We start from the raw sequence: 27,993 nt of genomic DNA, 5'->3' as shown, positions 1-27,993 counted from the left end.
TTGCCCATCACTCTCCAAACCAAAACACAGAGCTTGTTTTTTCCGCGATTCGAGAAGTCGATTCTGATTGGATAACATGTTTCAGGACAGTAACCCTTTCATTGCTGATGGGAACTTGACAGTAAATTTAACTTTACAACATAAATGAGAGAAAATGTATTAAAAATTAAATTTTTTGGTCCAGAATTAATGTTGGCATAGAAGGGCGTGAAGGTTCCCCACTGATAGCCATTATGTTATCATGTCTATATTGCCATTACGTCCCCTTGAATAATTGGAAAAAGATGTTTTGTTCTAATCCTTGTTTTACCAGATAGCGGTGACTTTATACTCTGAGGAGGTGGATGCAAATGAAAGCTATTACCCTTTATTTATCCTTTATTTATCCTTTGAAGGAGGAGACAAATTTGTATGTCAGCTCAACTTGTATTTATTGAACATGTTTGTATTGTGCAAATGTAGTTGTACTCTGTGCTATGTTTGTGTTTCCTAAAAACGCCTACTGGTTTCTGAAGGAAAAAAAAACTGTATGTTTGTGGATACAAATGCCAGCACTTTGTATGCAAAACCACTGAAATCTCACCAAAAAAGAGAATGGAGGGCCTTTGAAACTATTTGGAGGGTAAACAAAGACAAGCAGTGGCAGTTGGTGCTCAATCTGTGAAAACACAAGAGCAGCATCAATAAGCATGGTCGCTCGACTTAAGACGTGGATGCTGCGCAGACAGCAAAACTGCAGTTCATTCTGACATCAAAAAAGTTCCAGAGTCTGTTTTGTGAAAGAATGAGTTTAGTTTACTTAAAGCAGAGCAAGATAAATCAAAATTTGCCCATTGAGGGTCCACATTCAGCTCTAAACATGGATGTGATCATGCAGAAAAGACTGAACTTGCTTTATTTATAGGTTTCCATGCTGTACAAAATTATAATAAAAACATAAACATTTGGCCCCTAAAAATCATGTTGCAATTTCAGTTCCTAATAGATCTTATTGTGAGTAAGTTAGTGATGTGCACTTTTTATGATGTCTGCTAAACTATAAATCCAAAAATTCTGATCAGAGTCAATTAAAAAAGTGTCAGGTCAGAAATGTGGGTGGTTTGGATCTACTGTACCTTGGACCATGTAGCCATGGTTTGCTGTTTCTTCAGGTTTACTGTAAATGCAGTGGCCGTGATGTGTGTGTGTGTGATCAAGAAGGCAGTAAATCTCTAAACAGAAGAGACAATGACCTTGATGTGTGGCATGGTGTAAATCTAATAAAACACTAGGTCACCTCGGTATGCCCACAAATGAAAAGAATGACGTCAATGGTGCTGGCTGAGGCATGACACAAGTGCTGTTTCCAAAAGTTCACAAAAGTTTGTACATCAATGTGAAATATCAATATGATATATTCTCTGTAATTCACAATTTTGTAAACCGTCGTTGAATGCTCAACAGGACTTCATCTAAGACAATCAAATTACTTTGGTGTTCTGCAGCTACAGACTCAATTTACAAGAGTGAAAGAACAATGTTCAAACGTATTATTCAGCAAAAAAAATCCCTTCAACTCTAAACAGGCCTGAATGAACTCATCACTCTCAGAGTTTGCATGGATCCCTTTACTAAAGAGTAAGAGTCTAATCAGATCACAGACCAAGAAAAGACACTGATATAACATTTATATATATCACATGTTTGTTTCTGAATGGCTATAAAGAGGAGTATAAACCCAAAAATATACTGTATGTGATGGCACTGATAGGAAATGCTTGTGTATAAATGTAAAACTAAATTGGACTCTTTTTTTGTGGTTGTTTTTTGTCTTCTTTTTTGTTACAGACACAAATAGAACTTTTCATACAATGTAGCGTAACAAACCCATACAACAAAGGGTTGGCACTGAATTGCTACAGCTGAGCCAAGTCTATGAAAATTCTTGATCGGGTGAGAATGTGAAGAATGCGCAGAGCATTCCAGTTTGTGAACAAGCGCTCAGCAGGGAGACATCATGTCCACTAATGAGAGAGACAATGGTTTGTGGTCAAGGCTCTCTCTCTGTCTCCCCCGTAAGAATCTGGAGGGCAGATTGAAAAAAAAAGAAGAAGAAATAATAATAACCATAAAAGCATAAGTCTCAAAATATGTGTCCGTGTTCTGTTGCTTTGTTTGTCCACTCTTCTTTGTAGCTCTCGCCCGCTCATTTGTTTCCCGTGGAGCCATGAGACAAAACTGCTCAAGGCAATTTCACCACCACCACACAGGTGCCCGCCCTGCCGACTTTCAGAGGGACCTCCTGCAGGAAAACAAGGGAGGTTAACACTTATTTTCTCATCTGATAAAAAAGAAAAATCTATATACTATACTTCATACAGATAAGAGGGTTGCAGAAGCAAAAGTCGAAAGGCACTACAAAAAAAAGCAAGCAAGCTTGAGCAAATTAATCTTTCCAAAAGACATGAAAGGAACCCTTGATGTTACATGAAACCATTGAAGTTTCACTTTAATTTGGATTTAATTTAAAAACGTGAAATGTTCTCAGAAACATGTGCATGGTAATATTTTATTTATATTTTACATGGTATAAGCTGTTATCACCTCAGTCCACTCGTTGTTCTGTGCATCATAGGACTCGACAGTGTTCAGGTACGTCTGACCGTCGTATCCACCGACAGCGTACAGCCTGTCACCCAACAGGCACACGCCCACCGCGTCTCGGGGGACACTGAGGGAGGACACAGTGGTCCACATGTCCGTCTTTGGGTCATACCTGTAATGATTATGCAATATTTAGTTAAATGGATGTTCATCTGCTCAAAGTTTCTCCCTTAAATGATGTGAAGAGAGTCTTCTCATCACAGGCAACTCAACTAAAACTCAACTGAACTCCGCAGCAGGTGGACGTTGGCCCTACAGAGAGCTGCCCTTCTTAGTGAGGGCGCCAATTCATTTTCAGTGGAGTGGACACCAAAAGAAGGATAAACATGATGCAGTAAATTGTGGCAAACTGAATAAAATTTCACAATCATAAGCCACACAGGAGCCTTTTAATCAAAATGACTAAGCTCTAATGTTAACCACACACATGTCCACTCTGGATGTAACACAGTGGCGCCAATTTCATTTATGTTGCCAACATCCATTTACATACTTGCAGCATCACACAAAACATAATGGGGTAACTCCAACCACAAAGAGTAAAAAGAAGAGTCAATAAATGCTTTTAAAAATATGCATCCAATGCTAGATTTTCAAAAAATAAATCAAAATTGATCAAAATTGTGCATTAAGCTTAACAAAACAAGTATTTTCTGTTTCCTGGAGACAAATAAACTGAAGATACAAAAACCTCAAGAGAAACAGACTCATGTTCAGTCAGAACTCGGGGCAAAAGGGGCATGGATGATTAAAATAGACACAATATAGTGGGAAACTGATACAGCAAGTCAGCCGGTAGCACTTCCGGAAACATATTTAATTTAATTTAATTTAATCAGTTCCACTTGCGAAATCACCTTGTGGTAACATAAGTGTTTGAAGTTCGTTGCTGCAACAATCTCTCATCTAGAAAGGGGAACTGGACAATTATTTAAAAGGGAAACAGGGGAAACTGCAGATGAAGGCATTCTGCTGCCGTGTTCTTCCACTGAGAACGTCCACCAGATGGTGCCAGACACCATCAAATGGAGCCACGTGTGGAAACAATGATCTCCTCACTTTTGTATGTAATGTGGTGTTGTATACTGACAAGTCAGAAAATGCAGGAAAAGGGTGTTGATCTAAAGGAGTTAACCTCTTGTAGTGAGGAACACTCCCTGACATTGTAGCAGCCCTGAAGGCAGCCCTTAGGAAGGCTCCACCCAGAAGTCTCTCTTTCTCACTCTCGCTCACATTCCTGGCCTGTCGCTGGTGGTGGTTTAGCCATATTTGTAAAATATTTGTATTATTTTTTTAGGTGTAGTTGTGCTCTTTATTTAATTTATTGAGTTTGTTTTGTCAGTTGCTAATTATTAAATTGTTTGGATTTAGTTTTCTATTCTATTCATTCGTCTTCTACTGATTGCAAATGAGGGTCGCGAGGGTCAGCTGGTGCCAAAACCAGTTGACTTATAGAGCGAAAGGTAGGTTGGGACTCGTGCTTGTGTTTGTCTTCTCCCCCCTGTGGAGATGCATGTACTCACTGCTCAACACAATCGGAGAGTCGAGAACAATTGTTGGAGGCAGGGGCGTCGTGTCCACCTACAGCATACAGGAAGTTGTTGTATGTTGCCACACCCACTCCTCCTCGCCTCTTGGCCATGGGAGCGCACATGCTCCACTTGTTGGTGTGTGGATCGAAGCACTCCATTGACCTCAGGCACGAACTGCCGTCTCGACCACCCACCGCAAACAACCTGAGAACGTCAAACAAAATCGTGTCAAATCTTAAGCATCTGACACGTGCACGTTCAACGCTGCACTCGGAAAAACAATGAAATCAGCTCTCAAGTGTTTATAATAAAAAAAAAAAAAAACTAAAAAAAAACAAGGTGACAGAACAGTGTCAATGTACACATTATAGGATTTTTCTCAAAGGCCCTGTTCTGTTCTCTCCCTGAAAGATCACATTGGTTTTAAGTGTGTTGCTCACAAGCCTGACAGCAAGAAGGTGGAGGCCAGGGAAACAGTTTCCTTGTCTATTTGTGACCTAGATTAAATAACTCTGTGTAGAATGTGAATGTAGCCGAGCAGCAGTCTTTTTCTCCCTTTCAGCACGCAAACATTTTAATTGGCTGGTCTGTTTAATTTACTCGTAACAGTCTTGTAAAGCATTTAATTCATACAAATAAGCAGAGTGTTTTGCTTTTATAAACTCTTGATTAGTGGGTGAGTTATCATCACACAAATCAGAACAGTCTCTGAGCTGGTGAGTACTGTACTCTCGCACAGACCTCAAGAGGAATAACATTGGCAAACCATTACGAACGTAATATACTACATTTAAGCAGTCGCTAATTCATGCTTGTACTAATTCCCTGCTCTGTTATGTGTCACATTTATGCTGTTTCTCAAAGCAGGGCATCTGTGAGGTTGTATGTAATGCATTTTAAGTCATTTCATATTGTGCAAATTGAAGATCTGCTTTCATTTTCTTCAGTCAGATTGTGTTGAGTGCAAGGGAAGAAAACGACAACAATCAAGCATGCAGGTCTTTGAAAAATGTGATTGAGTAACAGAAATTGGCTAGAATATGCCAGACTGCGAAAACACTGTGTTGAATATACCACTGCGACAGGCAGATCCTTTTAATTTAAATAACAAAAAAGTTTTTTTTTGGCATATATGATCCTTTCAAAACCATGCATGCACCGAAACAAGCATTCCTTTTGTGAGAGTAAAGTGCCTCTACTTGTTTTTCTCTCTTCAGCGTCTGTTGGTGCCAGTAAACTCGACCTCAGGCAAGATGATATTTCAACATAGTAGAAAGAAAACAATACACTCTGCATGAAAGCTGTACATTTTTTTTTCTTTTTGCTCAACTTACTTTCCATTGAGCGCTGTGACTCCCATGGTGCTGCGCGGCGTGGACATACTCGCCACATAGTTCCACTGCCGGGCCTGTGGGTCCCACCGCTCCACTGTGTTGAGATAGCTCCAGCCATCATGGCCGCCTACGGCGTACATGGGGCCCTCCAACACAGCAATACCTATACAAATGAATGAAGACATTACATGTCTAGCAAAAAATAAAGTAGTATTAGTAATAAAGTACTACTAGTGTGCGGTTTTGTGAAAGAAGAAGAAAATTGTCCAATTATTTACATATTGGAGAATTTAGAAAATCTAAAGCCACAATACTGCATATTTAACACATATCTCATTAACCTATTCTCATCTTGGCTGATTGTAGCAACAAAATGTAACGTAAGCAACATTTATGAATCAACCTTTTTGTTGTTTCCACAGTTCTTGGAGAGGGCTGAAGCAGAGCAACATGTTTTTTGGTGTTTTTTAGAGAGAGAACTGAGTGAGTCACATGGCTGACCAAGTCAAAAAAACAGGAAGACTATAAAACTGCATTGTTTTTCCTCATCCTCGAGCCACAGAGGAAATTGGTTTTCAACAGTAACAGAGGAAAGGATGTTTTAACACAATGTTTTTATATATTACCACCCTGACTTCCCTTTCGTGAGAGTTCATGGAACCTAGAATTACATAAACACTGTCAGGCAGAAACAATTCCCATCATGAAGTATAAAGCACCATATTGTGGTTTTGGAATATATAATAAATGAATATGTTTACTTTTTTTCTCTCTCTTCTTCAGCCATAACGCACAGCAGGAAATGGCCAAAGGGAAAGTTGGCAGACACTAAGCTTCGATATATTTATTAAAATATGCACAACACAAGCAAAGCGGCATTTGCCACAGGAAAGACCAAAGGCAACACAGGTAGTCTGTAAAGTGGAATCTCGCAGGCTCACCGATACCTCTAACCATGCTGGGTGAGTGAGCTGAATGCTTTGACAAGATCTTCCTGTTCTGTTACCCAGACTGTTTCAACTGTGAATCAAAATGCTTCTGATATGAGATTTATTGGGCAGGGAAGGGTGAAAGAGAGCAGGGCCAGCACAGTCTGCCAAGCTTTGATAGGGGAAAGGGAAAATATCAAAGGTCTATCTCAAAAGGAAATGTGTGATGTCTTTTATTTTAACAGCATGCCAACCATGACCCCTCTGAGCATGCATCCTGAAATTTCCGAGGAAAAAAAACACCATGACGCCTCACTGAACTGAAACCTCTAACACCGCTATAAGTGAAAGAATGTTGTGTGTGTATGTTTGTATATAGGTATAAATTTTATATAGGTTTGCATCCTTGCAAATGAGCGATCATCATTCTCAAGGATCCTCCCTTTACAAATTAAAAAAAAAAGTTTATTAACGTCAACATCTTCAGAAAACAATTTATAATTTATAACATTAAAAAAAAACAAAATAAGCTTAGGTGACATGTGGCTACATGTTGTGAAAATCTAGAGAAGGCACTCAGAGAACACTAACCTCCACCATGGCCGCCCACTTTCCCACATCACCACCAAAATTAAGTTAATTCTTCCTTGGGCAATAACCAACCTTTAATCAAAGTCCTTTAATTTTATTTTTTTGGAATTATGGATATAGTGGTAGAAGATGGATTTTCATCACAGCCGAAAGTGGGTTAACTGAAACTTTTAATTACATATTTTCTTATTTTTCTTTTATATGAAATAAGTGTAAGCCTCACTCACCCAGTCCATGTCTGTGTGTTGACATGGGGGGCATGGTGGACCACACTTTACTGATTGGATTGTAGCACTCTACCATGTTGGACGTCTTGAGTCCATCTCTCCCTCCAACCACAAACAGCTTGTTGTCTATTACCGCCACACCAAACTGCAGCCTACGTCCATTCATGACTCCAACCTGGACCCAAGTGTTTGTCCGCAGGTCGTACTTTTCTATGGTGGTAGAGCCTAAAACCACAAAGACATACAATGTTACATTTCAGATCCACTTTGTGGAGTTGCACCACCGCCCGCTGCAGATGGACTTATACCCTTGGTGGCGTCCATCCCTCCTACAGCGTAAAGTGCACCCACGGTGGACTTTCGAGGTTTGGTTCTCGGACTCTGAAACATAGGTCGTCGCTCAGGCAGCAGATGGTACTTCATGGCCTCCATCAGCAGCTTTTGGCATTCCAGATCGTCGGAGAACATTTTGTTGTTTTCCAGATCTGCCAGGAGCTGCATTACAAGGAGGTCAGTAGGGTTTATTCTCGTATGAACTGAACACAATGGAGCAAAGAGCAAAGTGAAAAGCTTTTGAAGAAAATGAAGGACATGTAAAGTGACACAAAGGTGTTGACAGCCACTGTACAGCTCCTGTCTTTGAAGAATGAAATAATAAAGATAAAGATTATTCATTATTGAACAATAAGCTCCGAGAATAATAAATCTGCTATTTGTAATATGAAATAAGATTATTCTGTGACTCGATCATCGTAACATAAAACGCACAGTTACACACACTACAAACAAAAATGCTATCACTATTTTATTGTATTACAGTTAACTTCCACTTTCATAAAAGCAAGTGCAATAAATGTTCTCTTCTCAAAATTGACTTCTTTTTGCTCTCAGCTGTCTTCTTTCCACACAGCATCAACATAAATTGTGTAGTAGCTTTCCTGGGAGCATATTTTGATTGGATAATTAAAAATTTCACAGCACATTTCAGTTTCCTGACAGGAGGTTTTATGTATATAATGATCTTGTTGCAGATACATGTCAGTGGCACTGCTTGGCTCATTAATTTGACCTAATATAGTTCTTGCAATTCATTATATAACAGCTAATTTTTCCATGTGTTAGATCATATATTTCAAATATTTTGTATCCACAAAAACCTTTTTTTTTTCTCCATTTGACGTCACCTGAAATATCTGATTAAGAAATCAATATGACCAGATATTTAGAATTGATTAGTCAGTGAAAATAAAACAGCATTATACAAAAGACAGCTTCATATTCTATTTCTATGTTTGATGTTTTGCTAATTACACAACTGTAAATCAGTCCTTAGAAATAAAGTATCCAACGGTAACAATTCAAACAGAACCACATATTTATATATATTTATAAATGTGTATATAGAGAGAGAACATATCAAGGAGATGTAATGTCTTTTGTTAGTTTTCTTGAGCCACAATCTCACCTGTGGAGGAAGAAGAGGCAGGCGGATAAAAGCGAGGAGCACACCCAGGTCCTGCTGCCGATGCTGAACATCATGCCGCACCCACAACATCAAAGCCTGGAAGATGGTTTCCTCGTCAGGGACGTTGATGTCATCGCTGGAGAGCAGCTTAACAATCTCGACTGTGGGAAGCAGCAGGAACTCCTGGTTCTGAATAACCTCCAGGAAGTGTTCCTGGAACATCAGAGGCACAAAGGAGGCAGATAAACATCAGTCATTAATCGAGGAGTACGTGTGTGTGCGTGTCCCTGTGTTTATATCTTTGTCGAGAAAATGTGAGAACCTATCTTTGTGAGGACATTTTGCCTGGGCAACTTTTAAGGGGCTTTCAGGGTTAAGACCTGGTTTTAGAGGGAGGGTTAAAAATCGTGTTAAGGGGCTAGGGAGTGCATTATGTCAATGAGATAAAAACAAGTTTGTGTGTGTGTGTGTAGGTGGGTGCATACGTGTTTCTATAGATAGTAGCTAATGACGGCCACATAATAAGGACAGAAAAGAGAAGAAAAATGACTCCATGCAGACAGTGCATGCCAATCTACAGGTCTCTATCTACAGTTTCTAACATAATTAATAACCATATGTGTTTCCCATGAAATTGAAGGTAGAGATGAAACTGTCATTTCTTTCACTAAGCTCATAAAATCAAATGATCTACACAGCAGGCTACAAATCAATCTGGCATAAAACGCCTTCAAAAAGTCTCTGGGAGATTATAAACCATTTTTGCCACTGATCTTACATGGTACGAGCCTTCATAAGCTTTCTAATGAGAAACAGAGAACTACTGCACATCAATTTTGCCATTACACCGAGTGGTGCAGTGCTCTAAGTTCTGTGGAAGCCGTTTTCTATTGCCTTCTGAAAGATTGATCTTCCATTTACTGGCCTGAAGCCTGAGCAATATTACAGCACTGCATGGCCACCTCTTTAAGGACATTGTCTCTGGGCAGTTTCATTAGAGATGATGCTATATGCAACAGCCTCCCTCCTCTGTGCCTTTATGGCCTGTCCAACAAAAAAAGACATGGACGGCCATAATTACATTCCCCTTTCTTTCGTAGCAGGACAGCTGAACATTATTTTTTTAAGCTGCCAGATAAACTGTGAAGTAGAAGCTGGATAATTACACTAAAAAGCACACTATTGATCATCAACTTGCAACAAATAACAGTGCGACTGGGTGCGATCGTTTAGAACAACGGGTTTTAAGAGCGTAGCACAGATAGCCTTAAAGAAATAAGGGACATCTATTGATCTGTTGTGGCAATTCTGGGAGAAAAATTCATTCCAACTTCTTGACATTGCTGTAGGCCAATTATTTGTAATTACTACCCCAAAGCAGCTGCTTGCAAAACTGAAAGGAGTTTGTTTCATATGCATTTAAAATGATGTTTTCAGATGCTCACATACACATTGGTGGGCAAACTGCTTGGGAAACAAGATCAGCAGGAGAGGATACTAATTGATTTAACTACTGCCAAGGAGTAATTGCGTAATACCAGTGTTTTCTGAAAAGAACGAATGTTGATGTGTAATCGGAGAGAGGCTGCAGAATTGGCTTTCAAGATGTTTTTTGATTACTGTGTAATTTAAAAAGCTAGGACGGTGAAAACAGTTTACTGCGTCTTGCTATTTTCTAAAACTCAGATTTGTTTAGTAAATGTAGTATTTTTCGAATGTTGTATGTAGCCACAACATAATAACTGGTAACTGGTTTAAGTGTTGTAGCGGCAGCATTTTTGTCTTTGTCAGGCCACAAAGACATGAAAAAAAAATAAAAAATGATTGAATCAGCAACCGATTTTAATGTTGCAGCTGGTCTGCGTAGATATAATGTACGGTGAAACATAACATTCTCATCTACTGCAACATAAAATAGACAACTCTTTACAACAGGAAAGGGGTGTCAGAAACGGATCTCGTCTGCCACTCAAAACCACGAAAAATATGCTTATCAAAACACAACTTATTCCACTCAGAACCCAGAGGATGGACTTCCAGGAAGCCCACAACTCTCCCGGCTCATTACTGAAGTGATTGAACAGGAAGTTGGCCCTCTTGTGCCGTTTGATGATTAGATTAACCTCCTGGTCCTTGATGGGGTCTGTGTAAACAGACTGAGCAGATGTTCTTTAGGAGATAACTGTGGCCTGGTGCTGTCACTTTTTTCATGGTCAGCAAGACCTTATCTGACAAATATGCGCATGAATCTTAATCCAGTACAAATATCCCTCACAGAGATATGGAGAAATCACATTTCCTCAAGACGGGCAGAGCACTAATCAATGGTGCAGCAAAGGTGTTATCTTTTACTGACAGCCACATAACCAAATTAGACAAAGTGCAATTTTCTATTAATATTTGCACATCACCCGTTTCCCAGGTGGAATTACATGACATGAATAACCAAGATACAAACCCATTTTTTTCATAAGGGGTTATGAGAAGTTATTAAAAATGTCTTGTATCCTAACAGACGATAGTCAATCTATGCTCCCACCATGGCAGCATTTGTGAATATTGTATTTATTGACTGAAATGAGAAAACAATGGGCCACACAGCAGAAAAGAAAAGACCTGGTTCCAAATGTGTGTGGGTTTTCTCTGGGTTCTTGAGAGTGAATGGTTGTTCATCTCTATATGTTGGCCCTGTGATGGACTGGCGACCTGTCCAGGGTGTACGCTGCATTTCACCCTGGAAAGTGATGTCCTTCTGCTATCATCTTACAGCCAAATTAGAAATTTTTTTTCTTTTTGGAAAAATACATATAATAAAACATCATTTAAAAAGTTAATTCACAAAATCTCCTGATCTTAGAATGTCTAAAGTCATTTCCCTGCATTAATTAATGTTCAGACTGCTTTTCATAAGAACATATAAAATACAGGTTATTAAACAAAATGTCTAAACACCCTATGGCTGTTGTTGCGACAGCTGCTTTTGTGCATTCATGCAGTGAAATGACTGCTAAATAAATAATTTAGTCCGCCCAGCCATTAACATGTGGTCTGCTTCTGTTCGCCCTCCTACCATGGTGTAGTTGTGAGCCACATTGAACAGGTCCACGCAGCCCTGGGCATCTGCAAAGGAACGTATTCCAAGGCAATTGGAGGGATGAAGCTGTTTCATCAGAAAGTTACAGCAAACCTCGATGACTTGTGAAAGCTGGAGGAGACAAGCTGCCGCCAATAAACTCTCAATAGTCTCCTCCTTCAGCTCAAGGACACCTGCAATGTCAGGACAAGCAAAGTAAATTTTTATGTCATGACTTAGGGAGAGGTGTTGAGGGGAACATTTTAATCAAGTAAATGGGAAATCTCCAATAAAATTAAATGAACAGTAAAAACACCTTTTAAAGAATAATTCCTTTTCAGAGGATTAAAAAATATTGCACAAGTGCATATTGTGATTTGAACACATAGCTAGTGGGAAAATATCATAGGGCAATCTGTCTGGTAAAAAAAAGTGCTGCCCACTTAGATACCCCATGATGAATTGCCTTATTGATCCCTTTTTTTATCATACAGGATTTCAGAAGTCTAATAACAACCTAGTGAATGGCTTTATGAGCACTTACCAGTGTAGGCAAAATGAACCAGAGATCTAAGAGCATCTGGATCCACTCCCTCCATCTTGATTTCCTCTTGCTTTGCCTCTCTTACATCGCTGGTGAACATAGCAGCAAAATAGTCTGACACAGCACTCAGGACCAATCTGCCATAAAGAAAACAGCATAGATTAATGCTCTGGTACAGTGCAATATCTAGATATAAGGATTAGTGAAATTAGATATATTTAGTGCAGTGATATACAATACATGACTTTGCTGATTTAAATGTAACACTGATTTACAAAGGTTCTCCCTTGAATAAAAAAAAATTGCAGAAGCCCCTTTGATGTCAGTTTCAAGTCTTCTTCAAGTTTTGCACACCTGGATTTGAGGCTGTTAGTCCTGCTCTTCCTGGCAGAGCCTCTCAAGTTCTAATAGATGCTCTGTGGGTTTAAGTGTAGGCTTTGGCTGGGTCACTCAAGGGCAGTCACAAACTTGTCCAAAATGTGCTCTAGTGTTGAATTGGCTGAATGTTTTGGGCCATTGAACGCTGAGAAAAGAATGTGACTCATACAGTTACAGACAGGATGTGATGTGGGTCAAAGCATAGTTTCTTGCTTTTATCCATTTCATTTAATCCAATTAATTTCTGACTATATTCTCCTTCCTTTCTGCCAAAAAAAAACCAATAATGCTGCCACCACCATGCTTCACCCAGTGTCAAAGTGCCAAATGATGAGCAGTGTCTGCAGAAATAATTTTCAGTTATTGTATCATCAGAGAACATTTGTTTTTTTTACTGATGTAATTCAACAACCTCCAAGCAGCCATCTACTCAACGCAACTTCCATCTGGGCACTCTACTTTTGATGTTTGATGGAATGCTGCCAAGATGGTCATCCTTCCATCAGGTTCTCTCTTTTCAGGGGCAGTTTCTTTTCTATCAGATGACCTTTAATCAGTTTGACAGAACAACTAGGATTTCTGGTACTTCTAATTCACAGTTACTGAGTCCGATAAAGTTGGTCTTTCTCTACCTTACCACTATTTTACTGCGGATGTCTACACAGTAGCTTCACATTCCTGTGTTGTTGTTTTTTTCCTGACATGCAGAATGAATTGTCTCTGATTATGTCCAATCCATTCAATCTTTTAACAAGAATAGTTAAAGCAAAAAAAAAAAAACAGAGACACGACAAACATCCAGAAAGAAACACGAAGTCTTCACTCTGTTGTTAAGTGGATCAATTTTACACTTTCAAATTAAATCTCAACTACAAAAAAATGGATTTTGTATAATATTTCTGTACATCACCCATGCAGTAAATTTGCATTGACTGAAGCTGTGCATATCAACTAACTAGGTCAGGGACTGATACTTTTATTTCCCTCTCTCTCTATGGAGTATTCTGGTTTCTGTTTCATGAGACTGTCTAGATGAACTAACAATATATGCCGGTGTAGAGACATGCCCTCGGTGAACACAATGCCTCTCAGCAATCATAGTATGTCATGTTATCTATTCCATTCAGCCAGTCAACCGAGGCCTGGATGCCCACATATTGACAACTCCTTGTGGTGGATCACAGTCTACATCCATGTATCCAATACTCTGTGGGGATGAGGAAGGGCTTAGGTGTAATTAGATCACGGCATTGTTCATTACTTAGATGCAAACCAGTGAGCATGGAGTTTGCAAAGAATTCCTGTCAACTGTCACCAGAAAATCGAAAGAATCGTTTCAAAACGTATTCGATTAGTCCTCAAGATTAATGGCATGGAGAAAATATGTTCCAGCATGTGAACTGCAGGTCCATCTCAAGGCCTGGATGCATGCAACAGCAGATGCAACAACAATAATTCAAATCAAAGGATGACAGATGCACAAACCCCAACCTGTGAGCGGGTATCTTGTGATCCCCTGCTATCAAGAGGACGTCACACAGCTGCTTGTGCTGGAGGTATGTCTCCATCTTACGGAAAGTCAGCTCTGCGTGATTTGTGGCTTGGAAGAACTCATCTGAGGAGGTGGTATTCATTCTGGAGAAGGTGCTTAGAGTCAACCTGTAAAACACAAATGAGGAGGAGGAAAGAAGAGAAAAAAAAAACAATTTAATTGCAGCATCATACCTTTCTTTTATAATTAAAAAGTGCTGGAATTGCACCAGCACTGATTTGCCTCTTGCAATTTTGTACACAGTCCCTTTTAAATAAGAAAACAATACAATTTATTACATTAGTTGTATATTCTAACCAGGACTACACTAAAGTCATCTGTTTACATCTCTGCCACTTTACATCTGTTACTTGAACACAGCACCTTGCACAAATTAGGGTTCCCTGATCTGTGTGTTCTCTTATATATAATGCATATATTTACATATATTTGTATGTATATATTTTTTGTTAATATTTATTATTTTTCTTTATGTATATCTATACACTATTTTTTAATACTATTTCTTGTTTACTTTTTGCTGGTATTTTTGAGTGGACATTTCATTGTACAGGGAAACGTGTTTCTTTGCTGTGCATATGACAATAAACACTTTGAATATTGAATCTTGAATCAATCAGGGATTCAGTGATCCAGGAGATGATGGATGCATAATAACCCATCACGCGCGGCTTCTCACCCAGTAGCAGAGGCTGAGTGGTGTAGAATGCACTGGAGAAATCAAAGAAAGTCATTCTCACAGTGCAGGTTTGAATGGGCTCGTTGCAGCAGGTCGGCAACAGCGTCCAGGAATGGCTGGTATGCAGACTGTAGTGAGGTCAGAGAAGATCTCATCTGAGCCCTCAAGACCAACCTCCCCGGCGCCTTCATCACGTGAGATGTGAGGGCAACTTAGATTGAAGGCAACAAGGCAGGAAGTCTTCCACAGCACTGACACACTCTCCAGGCTCAGACTCAAATTGAAGTGATGCTGGAGCATGCTGGAACTACACACAGCTGAGCAGCACATGTCCTCAAAATCCTGGGGCTGATCCCGCCAGGTCTCGAAGCTTTGTGCAGAGGGAGTCTCTCAAGCTGCCTCAATCTACATCTTTCTTGACAGTCTAAGCTAAAATTAAAACCGTTACAACTAAACTCCGTACATAAGTGGATAACTAATCTCTTCAATCCAGTGGGACAAGCAAGCACCACAATGTATGCAAAAGCTTTTCAGACAGAAATTCCCTGTGTGTGTGAACCAGCCTTTGTTCATGTTTGTGTGTCTGCATATCTGTGTGTGCATGTGTGTTTTACAAAGACAGAGATTTAACCGGCCTGTTCCTCACAGCATTGTTGTGAGGCTGGGTCCCCAAAGGCTGCTAGATTACATGCTGTTTCATAGACTTTCAAGTAATCCCTCAGACTTGTCGCAAATAATGCAGCCTAGTCACTTTGGTGTCCTTCACAGACCAAGTCCACTCATTGACATTTAGAGCTGTTTGTTACGCTACATAAGAAGACCCAAGCCTTCTCTGCAAGGGAATTTACTGTCATCTCAGGGTGTGTCTGCTGCAAAGTCTGATAGTGCCCAGGAAAAGTGTCACTGCTATTTAAAGAGATTCTTCAGAAGTTCTGAAGTGAGAGATGGATTATTTAGTAAAAAATTTAAATTACAGATATGCCAATGCAAATAAAGAAATCATTGTGTTTGGGAGTTGGCAATACACGAAGAATGGGGGTGGCGGGGGTTGATAGCTGAGTGTGTGATATCTTTTCTACGATTACCAAAAGCAACAACATTTTCCCTCTGGGAATTGTTTATTTTGCCCTAGGGTCACTGCAGTATCGTATAGGCCAATCTTTGTCGGGAGCCTTTATGCTAAATGCAAGAGTAATTTATTGCTTTGTCAGGATAATTCCCCATTGACTCTGGAGTCTTGGAGAGGAACACCGAACAAGACTGAGTAAGCAATGGGCCATAAAACCGAGATGCATTGCCTTTGTATTGGCTCCAAGGCACGGGGTAAGGATTTTTCATGTCTACCAATCTCTCCGACACTAATTGCTTTGGTATCACATTCTAGGGAGCAGTAAATTTCTCTGAGGTATATGGTTCACATTCAGTAGCAGGTTGGATCATCAGAGGTATAGCCCAATTTTATTGAAGCATTAAAGCCCAGGAGTACCTTACTCCAGAGAAACTGCTGTCGGGACATCCCTGTACATTGCATACTTCTAAACAATTCACAAGGAGTCAGTGAATTGAGCATATAACACTGTCCATGGATTCTAGTTGTTGTCTACAAACAATTTCAAAAAAAACATTTTAAATTTCAAAGGTAACTTAACCAAACAAAACAAAATAAAATAAACCAAATAAATAAAAGACTCAGTCAGCTAGCACATATGATCTGAAGGCTCTTTGCACCTTCCCAAAACCAGAACACTGCAATGAGACAAATTGGATCTGAGGAAAAGTACACGGCATATTTAACAAAGTATGCTTTGCAGGTGAAGCAGAGAATATACTTTTTTTTTGTTTCCTGTGTTGTCAAAATATTAATTAGGGTGTGTAGAGATATACCTTTCACTAAATACTTACACTTAAACCTGTAAATAATAACTGCATCCATTTTCTGAATGTGCTCCAATGGTGGGCTTCTGGAAAACGACTGAAAACACCATACATTGCTGAGAATTGCTGTTGTTGAAGTTTTAAACCAAGTTAAAATTCTGGAGGAGCGCAAAACACCCCCACTTGTCAAAGCTAATTGAACACTGCTAGCTATCCCTACTAATGATATCACTAACACCAACAAGCTGATATTACATTACATTACATGTAATTTAGCAGAAGCCTTTATCCAAAGCGCCTTATAATGGAATTAAGTACAATCAGCCAGGGGTGGAGTCGAACTTGCGACCATTGCGAGCATGATGTCTTTCACACACAGGGTACCAGTCTTAACCACTGAGCCACTCCGTCCCCATATTGCGAGCATGATGTCTTTCACACACAGGGTACCAGTCTTCACCACTGAGCCACTCCGTCCACATATAACATATATATGATGTATACAGCAGCATCAATAGTCCTTAAGAGGCTTGGCTACAAGATGAACAGCATACATTACATTACATGTCATTTAGCAGACGCTTGTATCCAAAGCGACTTACGATAAGTGCATTTAAACATTTGGGTACAAAAAAGAGCTAGAAGTAAGTAAGAGCTTCAAGTAAGCCAAACTATGAAGTGCTAGTCATAAGTGTGATGTATGTGCCATTCCCCTTCATGAAAAATATGGCTATGGCCTAATGTCAAGGCAACAGGAAGGGAACGCCTCCATGAACGCCTCCATGAACGCCTCGCAGCACAAATGAACCAGCAGCTGCTGTCTGAACCCACCCAGAATGGTTGACACAAAGCTGGACAGTCTCAGCACAACATGGAAGCTCCTATCAGGCATCATGGTGGCTAAGATGAGTAGCCACATGGTTCAATACATGAGGAGTAAAGATGGAATACGCCTACAAAGGTGGTTGAGAATGACAGGGCTCAGATCCCAAGGGACCTCACTCAGATGTTCTGGCTAATCAAATAGTGGTCATCGATAAACAGCAGAAGAGGGCAGTGGCAATCCCAAGTGACAGCAATTTCAAGGAAAAAGAGCATTAGAAGATGTGGGAAGTAAAGGCAACTGTGGTCCTAGTGATGATAGGAGCATAGGGGATGTGAAGAGCTTTATATACAGTATGATAATATGCAGTTCGGTGGCGCCAACACATTAAGAAATATGACAGCATGGGAGAGGAATTAGTGTTGTGGAACTTACAGCCCAATGCTAGTGGAATAAACAGTCTGTGAAGGGTGGGAAGGGTCCGCCATGATGAAAAATGCCCCGTGAGCACAGTGTGTCTGAAAATTAGCCTGGATGGAGGAGAGAAAGACCTCTATAAGGACCTATATAAGACGATTGTGGTGTCTCTGAGTGTATATGAGTAATACATTTCAAAAACACATTTGTCAAAAATACCAAAAAGTTATTTGACAAGTTTAATATGCATCCCTCTGTTCCGTCTGGCGTAATCAAGTTCTCATTGTGCTGACACTGCCCATTTAGATGAATGGTTATGCGATTTCAGATGTGCTTTCATCAGGCCAGATTAGCGACAAGCTGTAAAAGTTACAAGTCCGATGTGTTAAGAAGCTCATTCTCATTCCAGCTAGTGTCAACTCCATCCCTCAACAAAAATGAAAGTTATGCCTGTCTTGGTCGAATGGGAAATGTCTTTCTCAAAATGGATTATAACAGCCATTTGCCCCTAAGGTCTGCAGAGTAACTCGGGTTGGGAATACAAGAACTCAAACAAAGCCTCACGCAGCAAGTGCCAAGTCAGTATATTCTATGAGATCTTTATGTGTCTGTTCTTTGACAGGTGGTTTACTGCCATTCGCCTTTGTGTGCGGAGAAATTCATTCACTGACAGTAATAACTCGATCCCAGCAGTGAGACTGAAATGATAACCTTGCTCAGAAATAGATTTTCCTCTCTGCACTCTTCCTATCTTGCTCAGGATTACAGCAGATATTCTTCTCCATGATGCCATTGTTATGCCGGACATACCTGCTTAATATTGATTGTGCTGAATGAAATGTAGCTCCGTACAGGAACTGTGTCCTGTAGGCCGTTTGTGAGAGTGTAGTGAAGTGGAGAGATGTGGGAAGATTGTCACAGCTAATAACAAAAATGAAAGGTTGCCTTTTTATATAGCTTTTACCGAGATAGCACATGTTGTAAAGACGTGTGGTGGAGAAGCTCATGTCAGCACAATGTCTTCAAAGAAATAATGAAGGTCTCAGGTGGGTTACAAACGCCGCTTTTGAATATTACAGTAAGACAATACACCAACCAGAGATAAATCCTACACAGCGAAAATGAATAAAAAATGTCACTAACGATCTGTTTTGTACAGTAATGAGCAAATTCTGCAAAATTATTTTTTACACTAAAATATTTTTTTAAAGTCACTGAGGAACACTGTGCTAGGATATAAAAAAGCTATTAAAACAGAGGCGTAGTCCCTTTAAACTGTGATATAACACCTGTGCTGAAAAGATGAAAACGGTGTAGTATTTTTTAATTCCACATTTTTTTCATATTTGGCCCTTCAGCATAGATTGATTTAAAATGCCAAGCTGTACTGTGCCAGGTTTGGTAGGGGGATGTGTGCTTGTGTGTTGAGGGCATCCGGTGAGTGAAAAATGTGCATATCTTAGCAGAGCGCTCCCCACTGCTTTGCTGATGGCAAAAAAAAAAATCAGAGGGCAAGAAAAAAATCTTATGTGTACATTCTGTATATGTACTATGACTTAAAAGTCATATTTTAATCTTATCAATTTTTGCATACATACATACATATATATACAATATATTATATTTACACAAAATTGCTACATTTAAATAAAAATTAATTTGTACAACAATTATGGTGGCTCACTCTGTGTTTCATATGCAGTGCCTTTATATATTTGCAATGATGAGTAATAATACGATTCAATGAATAATTATCAACCAATGATGATTGATCATTTAAAAAGCACCAATTAATAGGTCTACCTCTAGAAACTACCAACCTACAATCGAAAGAAAAATGAGGGAACAAATCCAGCATGTAGTGCTGCTGTATGTTTTCTCATTGCTGATCAAAACCTAGACAAAACTCATAACATACACAACAGTATCATTATCCTCTATTCAAGACAGCTTCCTTCTTCTGTGCAGAATGCTGATTAGGCAAAGTTTAAGAGCATTCAGAATCAATTATATGTAATCACAAACTCTCCTTACTCCTGAGGAAGTCTTTTGGAGATTACAGAAGTACCATATTTTACTTTTTACTGCATCTTAGGGACACCTCCATTAGATGTGTCACATGCAGACCACTTCCCCCTAAGCCTGGTGTTATGAGGCATCCAACATCTGAATTACTGCTGCTAGCTCAGGGAGAGTGGGTGGTATTTCCTTTCCAAGGTGGTACAGAGAGAATTGAGATATCATTCAAACTAACAGCCCGCTGTTTCAAGCCTCTATTAGTCCGCACACGAAGGGGTCAGGGTTTCCATTTATTTCGGGTTAACTTCTGTCATATAATTTCTGCCAACAATAGGAGAGGTCATTTGGAAGAGAACTGTAAGGACAGTGCAAATACACAGCTTACAGCATTGGGATTAAAGGTGGGAAACAAGAGGGTAGTGTAACCCAATATGTGATTGATATTATTATACAATACAAGCATAGACCTAGAGACATAATGTAAGTGAGCTTATTCAGTCGTAGCACACGTGCAGGTTTTTGTCATGTGATACAAAAGATCATTAACAAGTTCTGTTGTATTCTATTTAAGCATATCCATATAATACACAGAATCTTCAACTTGTGCAGATTTTTGTCTGCATTATTTTCTACTAAATTATATACTGAACACCCACATGACGGCATGAGCTACTGCCAATTAAATCAGAATGACAGCAATCGTAAATATTAGTATTAACAGAAGTGAGAAACCGAACCATTGGAGGAAAAGAAACAATGGGATGAATTTCCTTGTATATATCACATGAATAAATGGAAAACGCACCAAAAAAAAAGAAATGACAGATATTTTCCAGCAACAGTGGAGTGGCTGAAACTTTTGTTTTTTTTTTTTTACTGCCAGCAGAATTCATTTCTAGAGCCAGCCTGAGGGATTGTGACAAATTATGTGTCAAGGATTTATGATGTGAGACATAATAGGGCCACCCAGCTGCTGGAGTAAATGAATGAGCATATCTCAGTGACATCCACACATCTGCTTAGCCACAGATGAACGTATAAGCCATAATGTGTCGCACACTCACTGGCCCAATTCACTCTATGACTTTACATCTACAGATGCGGCGTGTCCAAACAGCAGCATCATTGTCGTTCACAGTTATCCAGACACTGCATTTCCGTTTAACACAAACTCAAACTAAAGGAGGTATCAGGCAACAAGCAGCAATCGATTTCCCCTCTAGGTACTAACAGCTAATTATTGTTGCCTCTTTTGTTAGTGATTACCCAAAAGCACAATTTCCTTTATTTATTTGATACATTTATTCAGATGATAGACAAAACTGATGAAAATCTGTTAATGGGTGAATATGGATGGAAGGTTTATTTTCAGTGTTCCTTGTATGAGTGAAGGAAAGAATCAAATATAGCAATAGGATTTTAACATCATATTCCACTCTGATAGTCAAATTCAAATACAAGAATCTACTACAATCCAGAACTTCTGAGTCAAGGATATATTTTATGATCCAACAGAGCAGAGCCTTATTAATAATTTAGAATCACTGTCAAAATATGTGCTGTATTTTACATGGCCAGCATGAACTCAAGGTCCACAAAATCATTTTTACTGTGGGGAAAATCTTTTATGCATGCACTCTTCACATAATAGGGACCCCGGAACATGGAGCTGATTCCAAAAGTGGTGTCTTAACTCACAATAATTCATGTTGTGTTAACTGTCCACTGCCCATGGCATTTTTTAAGCCCGCGTTGACACATAATGTAGTTGCTTATAATTATCTGTATAATCACTGTGAACCCTGTCTAAAACAAAAAGACTGTCTCACTTTCATTGTTCACTTCATCACCAGATGCATGGAGGGGAAAAAAAAATAGCATCAGTTTACAAACAGAAAACCCTTAAAGGACCAGCCAACTTATAATGTCACCGACAAGATGAAAGGAGAGTTGGTCTTTTCATCCTTTGTGTGGGGTGATTTTATTGTTCTTCAAGGCACCACACACATCTCTCACCTGGAAAGGTGTGGGGAAATGACAGTTCAAAACACTGACTATTGACCTGACAGTCTGGCATCAGGAGTCATAAAGAAGATGTTTCACAATCTACTCAACATCCTGTCAGGTAGGATAATGTTTGGTTGTTAATGACAGTCTGGATAGTTCATGTTATTGCACACTACTTCCTTTTTTTTGTAGGTCGAGTATGTGAGGTAATTGCTCTTTCCCGATATCCACCTTCAACTGAAAGAATGCATCTGCATGTTGTGTAAAAAATGAATTCTCAAAAGAGCCAGACAAATGCATACTGGGCATGTAATCTGGACCACAATACAAACAAGAGAGCAGAAAAAGCCTTGGCTTTCGGTCCACTGAATAATTAAAACGGTGCTTTATTGGTTTACCTAACATGGTGTGGCCAATGACAGTGAGCTTTCCCTAGATGAGCAATGATTGCAGCTGCTCATGGTGCGTATATTGAATGGACTTTAAATGTTGTGGACATAGTCTTTTCTCCATCTACAGTACTAACTCAGCAACCTTTATTCAAAGCAAGGTTGTGCTAATATCTCACAATTATGGCAAAAACATTATTTTACTTTTCAATCCTGGCATTCTGCCTCATCTGACTTTCTCTGTGAAAGGCCAATAACAATCACTCCATTAATTGAGAATACTAAATATGTGTCCTATAAGTACTGTATCTAATACCTAATAACATACCTCTCTCTGGCCTCCATCTCTGCAGGTTCCTCTCTACTGCTCTTCACATCTTCCTGCCCACTGTTAATGTCCTCTTTCCTTGTGGTGCTGGGTGAGGAACTGCTCTTTGAAGTCTCCTCATTGACATGAAGACCCTGAATGGTGTTCTGTTGATGGTGCCATGACTGATGCCCCACTCTAACATAGACAGGTGTGGGCCCTGACGTTGGTGCCAAGATGCTGTGGACCGGGCTGTTTGTCTTCCATAGTCCTGCAACACCTCTTTCCCGAGAGTGACTCTTCAGTCGACCCTGAGAGGGCGTCCCTCTGTGGTCCAGGCCATCCTGTTGGATGTAGCCTCCCACTCCACCAACACCACCACCTCCATTGCCAGCCGAACCTTGGGATGAATGGCTGAACCAGCGCCAGCGGAGCCTGAGGATCTGCTTTACGTCAAATTCCTTCTTCCCCGTCACAGACATCCTCCTCTGGGTTTGGAGATGAAGGTAATGATATGCTGAGTCCCCAAAAACATGGAGAGCACAGAGAAGAAGAGCCTTGATTTCAGTCCTCACTGACTAGAATGTGCCTCCTCTCTTCCGTTATTGTCTCACTACTATCATAACTGCCCCCTCCTCCTTCTATTTCTCCTCCGTTGTTCTTTTATTGGAGATGGAAAACAGTCGTCTGCAGCTATTGTCTCTGTGCCTGAGACTATACCCTCCCTCTAACTCTCCCACTCCGTCTCTCTCTCTCTCTCTCTCTTCCCTCCTGTGCTGCTGCTTCTGTTTGCTGCTGCTGCCGCTGTGCTGCTGCTGCCGCTGTGCTGCTGGAGCTGAGTTAATGCACATGCATGATCCACACACCCTCCTCTTTGCCTCCTCTCTCTCTCTCTCTGTCTCTCTCTTTCTCTCGCTCTCTCTGTCTCTCTCTGCTTGTCTCCCCTGTGCTCATGTAGTATACACACACAGTGAGGTATAGATATATATATACCTTGGAAATAAAATGAGATAATCTCTTCCGCCCTACCTAGTCACCTCTGCTGTTGTTCTCTGTGTTCCAGTGTGACTACATCTATATATTTGTGTGATATCAGTACTGCCTGCTCTTGCAGGGGGAGGTGGGGTTTCATGGGGCCAGGATGATGAGGTCACACCTTAACAAAATAAATGACTGCTTGCTGAAGGAGGGACAGAGGAAGACTGCTAATTATATATTGTATAATCAGGACCATTAGTAGGAGATGGCAATGCATTAATGCAGGCTACGGAGGTGCACACTGATACCCATACACACTCACAACAGCAGGGATACATAAACGACTCATAAATAACCAACTCACATCAAGTCACACTATTTTCACAAGGGAGGTGAAATTTACCTCATGCTAACACACACATGTGCCTACTGCTATTCTTGCATCAAATGGAAGCCCGAGGGGGGGGTTCAAGCTGAATATATTCACCTTCAGTCACTGCCTTGAGAGCCTCCTGTGATAAGAAGTGAAAAACTACATACTGATGAACCTTCAAGGTCAGTAAGCTGCCTCCTCAACAGTCAATGTTTCAGAGAACAGTCTCCCACATTTCTAAGACAAATGCCGCTGCGTAAGCACAATGCTCAGTACTTGATAGTTAGGTCAGGGGTACAGCTGGTTGTCTTTAAATTGGAAGGGCATGGATTCAATCCGTGCCTCTGTTAGTTTCCATGCTGATCAGTTCCTGGGCAAGACACTTAACCTCAAGTTGCTCCTGAAGGCTGTGCCAGCAACGTATGTGGTGCACTTGAAAGTCACTTTGGATGTATCGTCTGCCAAAATGACTACATATAATGTAAATGACACACCACAGCTAGCTACACTCCTCAGTTGAATTTAGAAATGATTTGTTTACCATCACCATTTCAGGGTTACTTTGCAACTACATCAACTACCAGAAAGGACAAATCCTTGTATTCATTTGATTTATAAAGATGTTTAAATATTTCCCACTCACAGGCTGCACCTTGCATGTTTACAGTTATATATGAACACTTCAGTTTGCATGTCATTTCCAGCCTGAAGCTTCTGTAAATTATTCACTGTTCACGTGTACTCCCCACTAAAAATAAGATGATCTTATTGAATCTCTCTTTTACTTAACTCACTGTTTCCACATATACCAAAAAAAGAAAAAACAGTTATCTTATCCAAAGATAATGATCACCACATAGAATTTCCCCACAATTAATGTCAGGTAAAGAAACATGGGGCAGCGCATAGCCAAGTGGAAAGAGAACTTTACTTGTGACCGAAGGGTTGCCAGTTTGAATACCCGCCAGTTCAAAGGCTCGGGTACCCCTGAGCAACCGAATCCCCATTGCTCATTGTTAATTGGACACTCTAAATTGACCCCAGCTACCGGGGACATCCACTGTACTCCTAGTGCCAGTCCCCAGCCCAGATAAATGGAATGGTCGTGTCAAGAAGGGCATCCAGTCTAAAAATATCTGCTAAATCAAATATGCAGATCATCTGCTGTGGCAACTGCTAGAGAGGGACAAGCCAAAAGACAAAAGAGAGGTAACATGTTCAGGTTGTTGCATTATCCATATCAGTGGATAGATAGATAGATATTCATCTCACAGAGACATTCACACAGAAATTATTTTATAATGATAAAATAAGTATGGACGATCTTGATATGAACATATTTTACATTATAAAATCTTATTTTGTTATCTGATATCCGTAAATTAATTGTTTAATACAGCAGCCATAGCTAAAAGGTCTAGGGTTTCATTCATCTGTAAAAGAAGCATCTTAGGGAACATATTCCCTAGACTTTCACCTTTTGATATCAACTGTTTCCCAGCAGAGATGGCAATCATCTGAGACATCAGACTTACCTTTTGTTATGAGTATATGGTGTTCTGATACTACAACAGTATCCATTATGTGGGGGTGATTGTATACAGGAATACAAATATTAGTTATATTCTTTACTAAACTGAACAGAAAGTATAGAAATATTTTATTGTCTTTATTAAAGTGGTCAATTTTCTTTTTTTTTGTAGTTTTATTGGAGTTTTTTTATCTAGGTTTTTATTCTTCCTGCCCACAAAATAAAAACTGAATTTATTGAGACTTTAAAAATGTTCGTTCTTGGACATAAATTCTATTAATATCCCTATTGAACTTCGAATTGTACTCCAGGTTGCACTTCCAAAATATTATAGCAGCCACTCCAAACTAAATTATCTTCAAATCAACATATGATTGGTGATGCAAAACACATTCCGTAACCGAACTTTGAAAAACAGTCATTTTTAAAAAATCTCTTATTCCACCAAACATTTTTACAAATTACAATTATAATTTTTATGCAAATTCTTATTTTGTGGACACTTTCTAGAAATATATTAATTTGTTCATTCATTTTCAACCGCTTTATCCCTTTGAGGATCACAGGGTGAGCTGGAGCCAATAGCAGCTATAACATAAACCTTGCCTACCTATCAATAAAGGTGTATCATCATAGTAATGGTCTATTAATGATGTACAGAAACATATCACAGTGGGTAACCTTTCCTATTCTACCAAAAGTCAAGGGCACCATCTGGCTGCACTCTACATGACACATGAGATGACAGACTCATATGGTACAGTAAACTACACTATCATCCAACATCTGCCTGTATAGTGAACATATACCTATGTGGCTAGATGGCTTTTTATGCTAAAGGCAGTTCGATTAGCTCCACTTACAATCAAGCCTAGTTGCATGTATCTGTTGTACTGAATTACTTGTATCGTATGGGAATCCCATTTAGCACCAGATCCAATGGCAAATTCCTAAGTTAAAGTAGAGTCACACATGTCAAAATCAGTGCTGTGTTGGACAGTTACGTTTCAGATATACTATATATTGTCTGTGTATCATGAGACTAGAGCGTATAATACAGCAAATGCTGCAATTAAATGAAAAACACAATGTCTCTCTCACACACACACACACACATGCACATCCAGACTAAAATATACTGTATAATAATTAAACATTTCTGTGAAGAATCATTCATTCCTGAATTAACCCTTCGTATTTACATATGTGGGCAGTTTGATTAAAAACAAGCTTGGTTCCAAATGAGTAGCAAGTGACTTTGCCACAATTCACAGCGACAAAGAAAATAGCTTTCTGACAACACCCTCCACCATAATAATGTAAACATGTCAATCATTAATAGTTCTTCTTACCGGATAAATGGACTGTTAATCTTCAGCATTCAAACTCTGGAATTAGCATCTGGAATGGGTGGCCATCATCTGTGATATGCACGTAATCCAACATTTTACACATCACAACTCTACAGGACTGCTGCTGTTTTTTTCTTTCTGCCCTGCCCCACTTTCAACCGAAAAGCCTTTGCCTCCAGAAAGGAAAGAGTTCTTTTCCTCTTTTACAGGAAACCCCTGACAAAGTTCCTTCCTCTGCACTATGACAACAAACGCATTTGTGCAACCAGGAGTGGGATCACACCCAGTGTTTGATTTAGAACATTGCATTTGTGAAGTCTTAAACCTTAATAAATAAACCTTTAAACACATGTTTAGTAATATGATAAATGTATGCCTATCTCTAGTTTCTGTTTGATATATAAAAAAAGATCTTGTTTAAGCAAGCCAGTGTATGTGCACTGCAAATACAATTTAAGCCTTTAGTACAATAAATAAAATTGTTACAACTATTAAAATGTAGCTGGTAAATTTGTTACATTTACATTTGTAACAATTCATTTCATCATTATTAAATCCACCAAATGCCAAGAGTTTTATATCAAATCCTTGTACCATGTGTTGGTGCCAGTTGGCCACTGGATGGCATACTTTCAATTCATCAACTGTATTATTGTCATGGATAGTAAAAAAAAAACATTCAACAACAGTATAAAATCACTGTCTGCAATTTCTTGTCTAATGTTGGCTTATAACCATGAAGGTGATATTTCCCTTATTAGAGTTGTGCTTTTCATAAACAGGTTATATTTTATATTTAAATGACAATATTAGTGTAAGTTTCCAAAGCTATTGCCCCCTGTGCTCTCTTACTTTTCTCCTTCTTTTGGGATAGGACAAGATCATAAGCTTTCTCTACATCCACAAAGACACAGTGCAACTCCTTCTGGCCTACCTCTCCATCAGCACTCTCAAAGCAGAAGTCACATTTTTTGT

General features: G+C 39.5%; 1 protein-coding gene across 2 annotated transcripts; it reads right to left on the bottom strand.

Moving 5' to 3' along the window:
- Positions 1-772: 772 nt before the first annotated feature.
- LOC122778073 (kelch-like protein 4) lies at positions 773-27,187 on the bottom strand. Of its 2 annotated transcripts, none has more exons than XM_044039639.1 (11): positions 27,019-27,187; positions 14,208-14,375; positions 12,339-12,475; positions 11,792-11,988; positions 8,722-8,934; positions 7,565-7,751; positions 7,257-7,481; positions 5,510-5,672; positions 4,167-4,379; positions 2,584-2,755; positions 773-2,281 (listed from the first exon to the last, which is right to left on the bottom strand). In XM_044039639.1, the coding sequence occupies exons 1-11, from the start codon at positions 27,045-27,047 to the stop codon at positions 2,222-2,224; spliced, it is 1,764 nt and encodes a 587-aa protein (XP_043895574.1). In that variant the 5' UTR covers positions 27,048-27,187; the 3' UTR covers positions 773-2,221. The 2 variants fall into 2 exon arrangements, with proteins under 2 accessions (XP_043895574.1, XP_043895573.1); XM_044039638.1 differs by lacking the exon at positions 27,019-27,187 and adding an exon at positions 22,806-23,570.
- Between the last annotated feature and the right edge of the window lie 806 nt (positions 27,188-27,993).

Source organism: Solea senegalensis, linkage group LG12, assembly GCF_019176455.1.
Source record: "Solea senegalensis isolate Sse05_10M linkage group LG12, IFAPA_SoseM_1, whole genome shotgun sequence".
NCBI classification, from domain to species: domain Eukaryota; kingdom Metazoa; phylum Chordata; class Actinopteri; order Pleuronectiformes; family Soleidae; genus Solea; species Solea senegalensis.
Note: the sequence above shows the minus strand (reverse complement) of the source record. Positions and strands in the feature narration are given on the sequence as shown.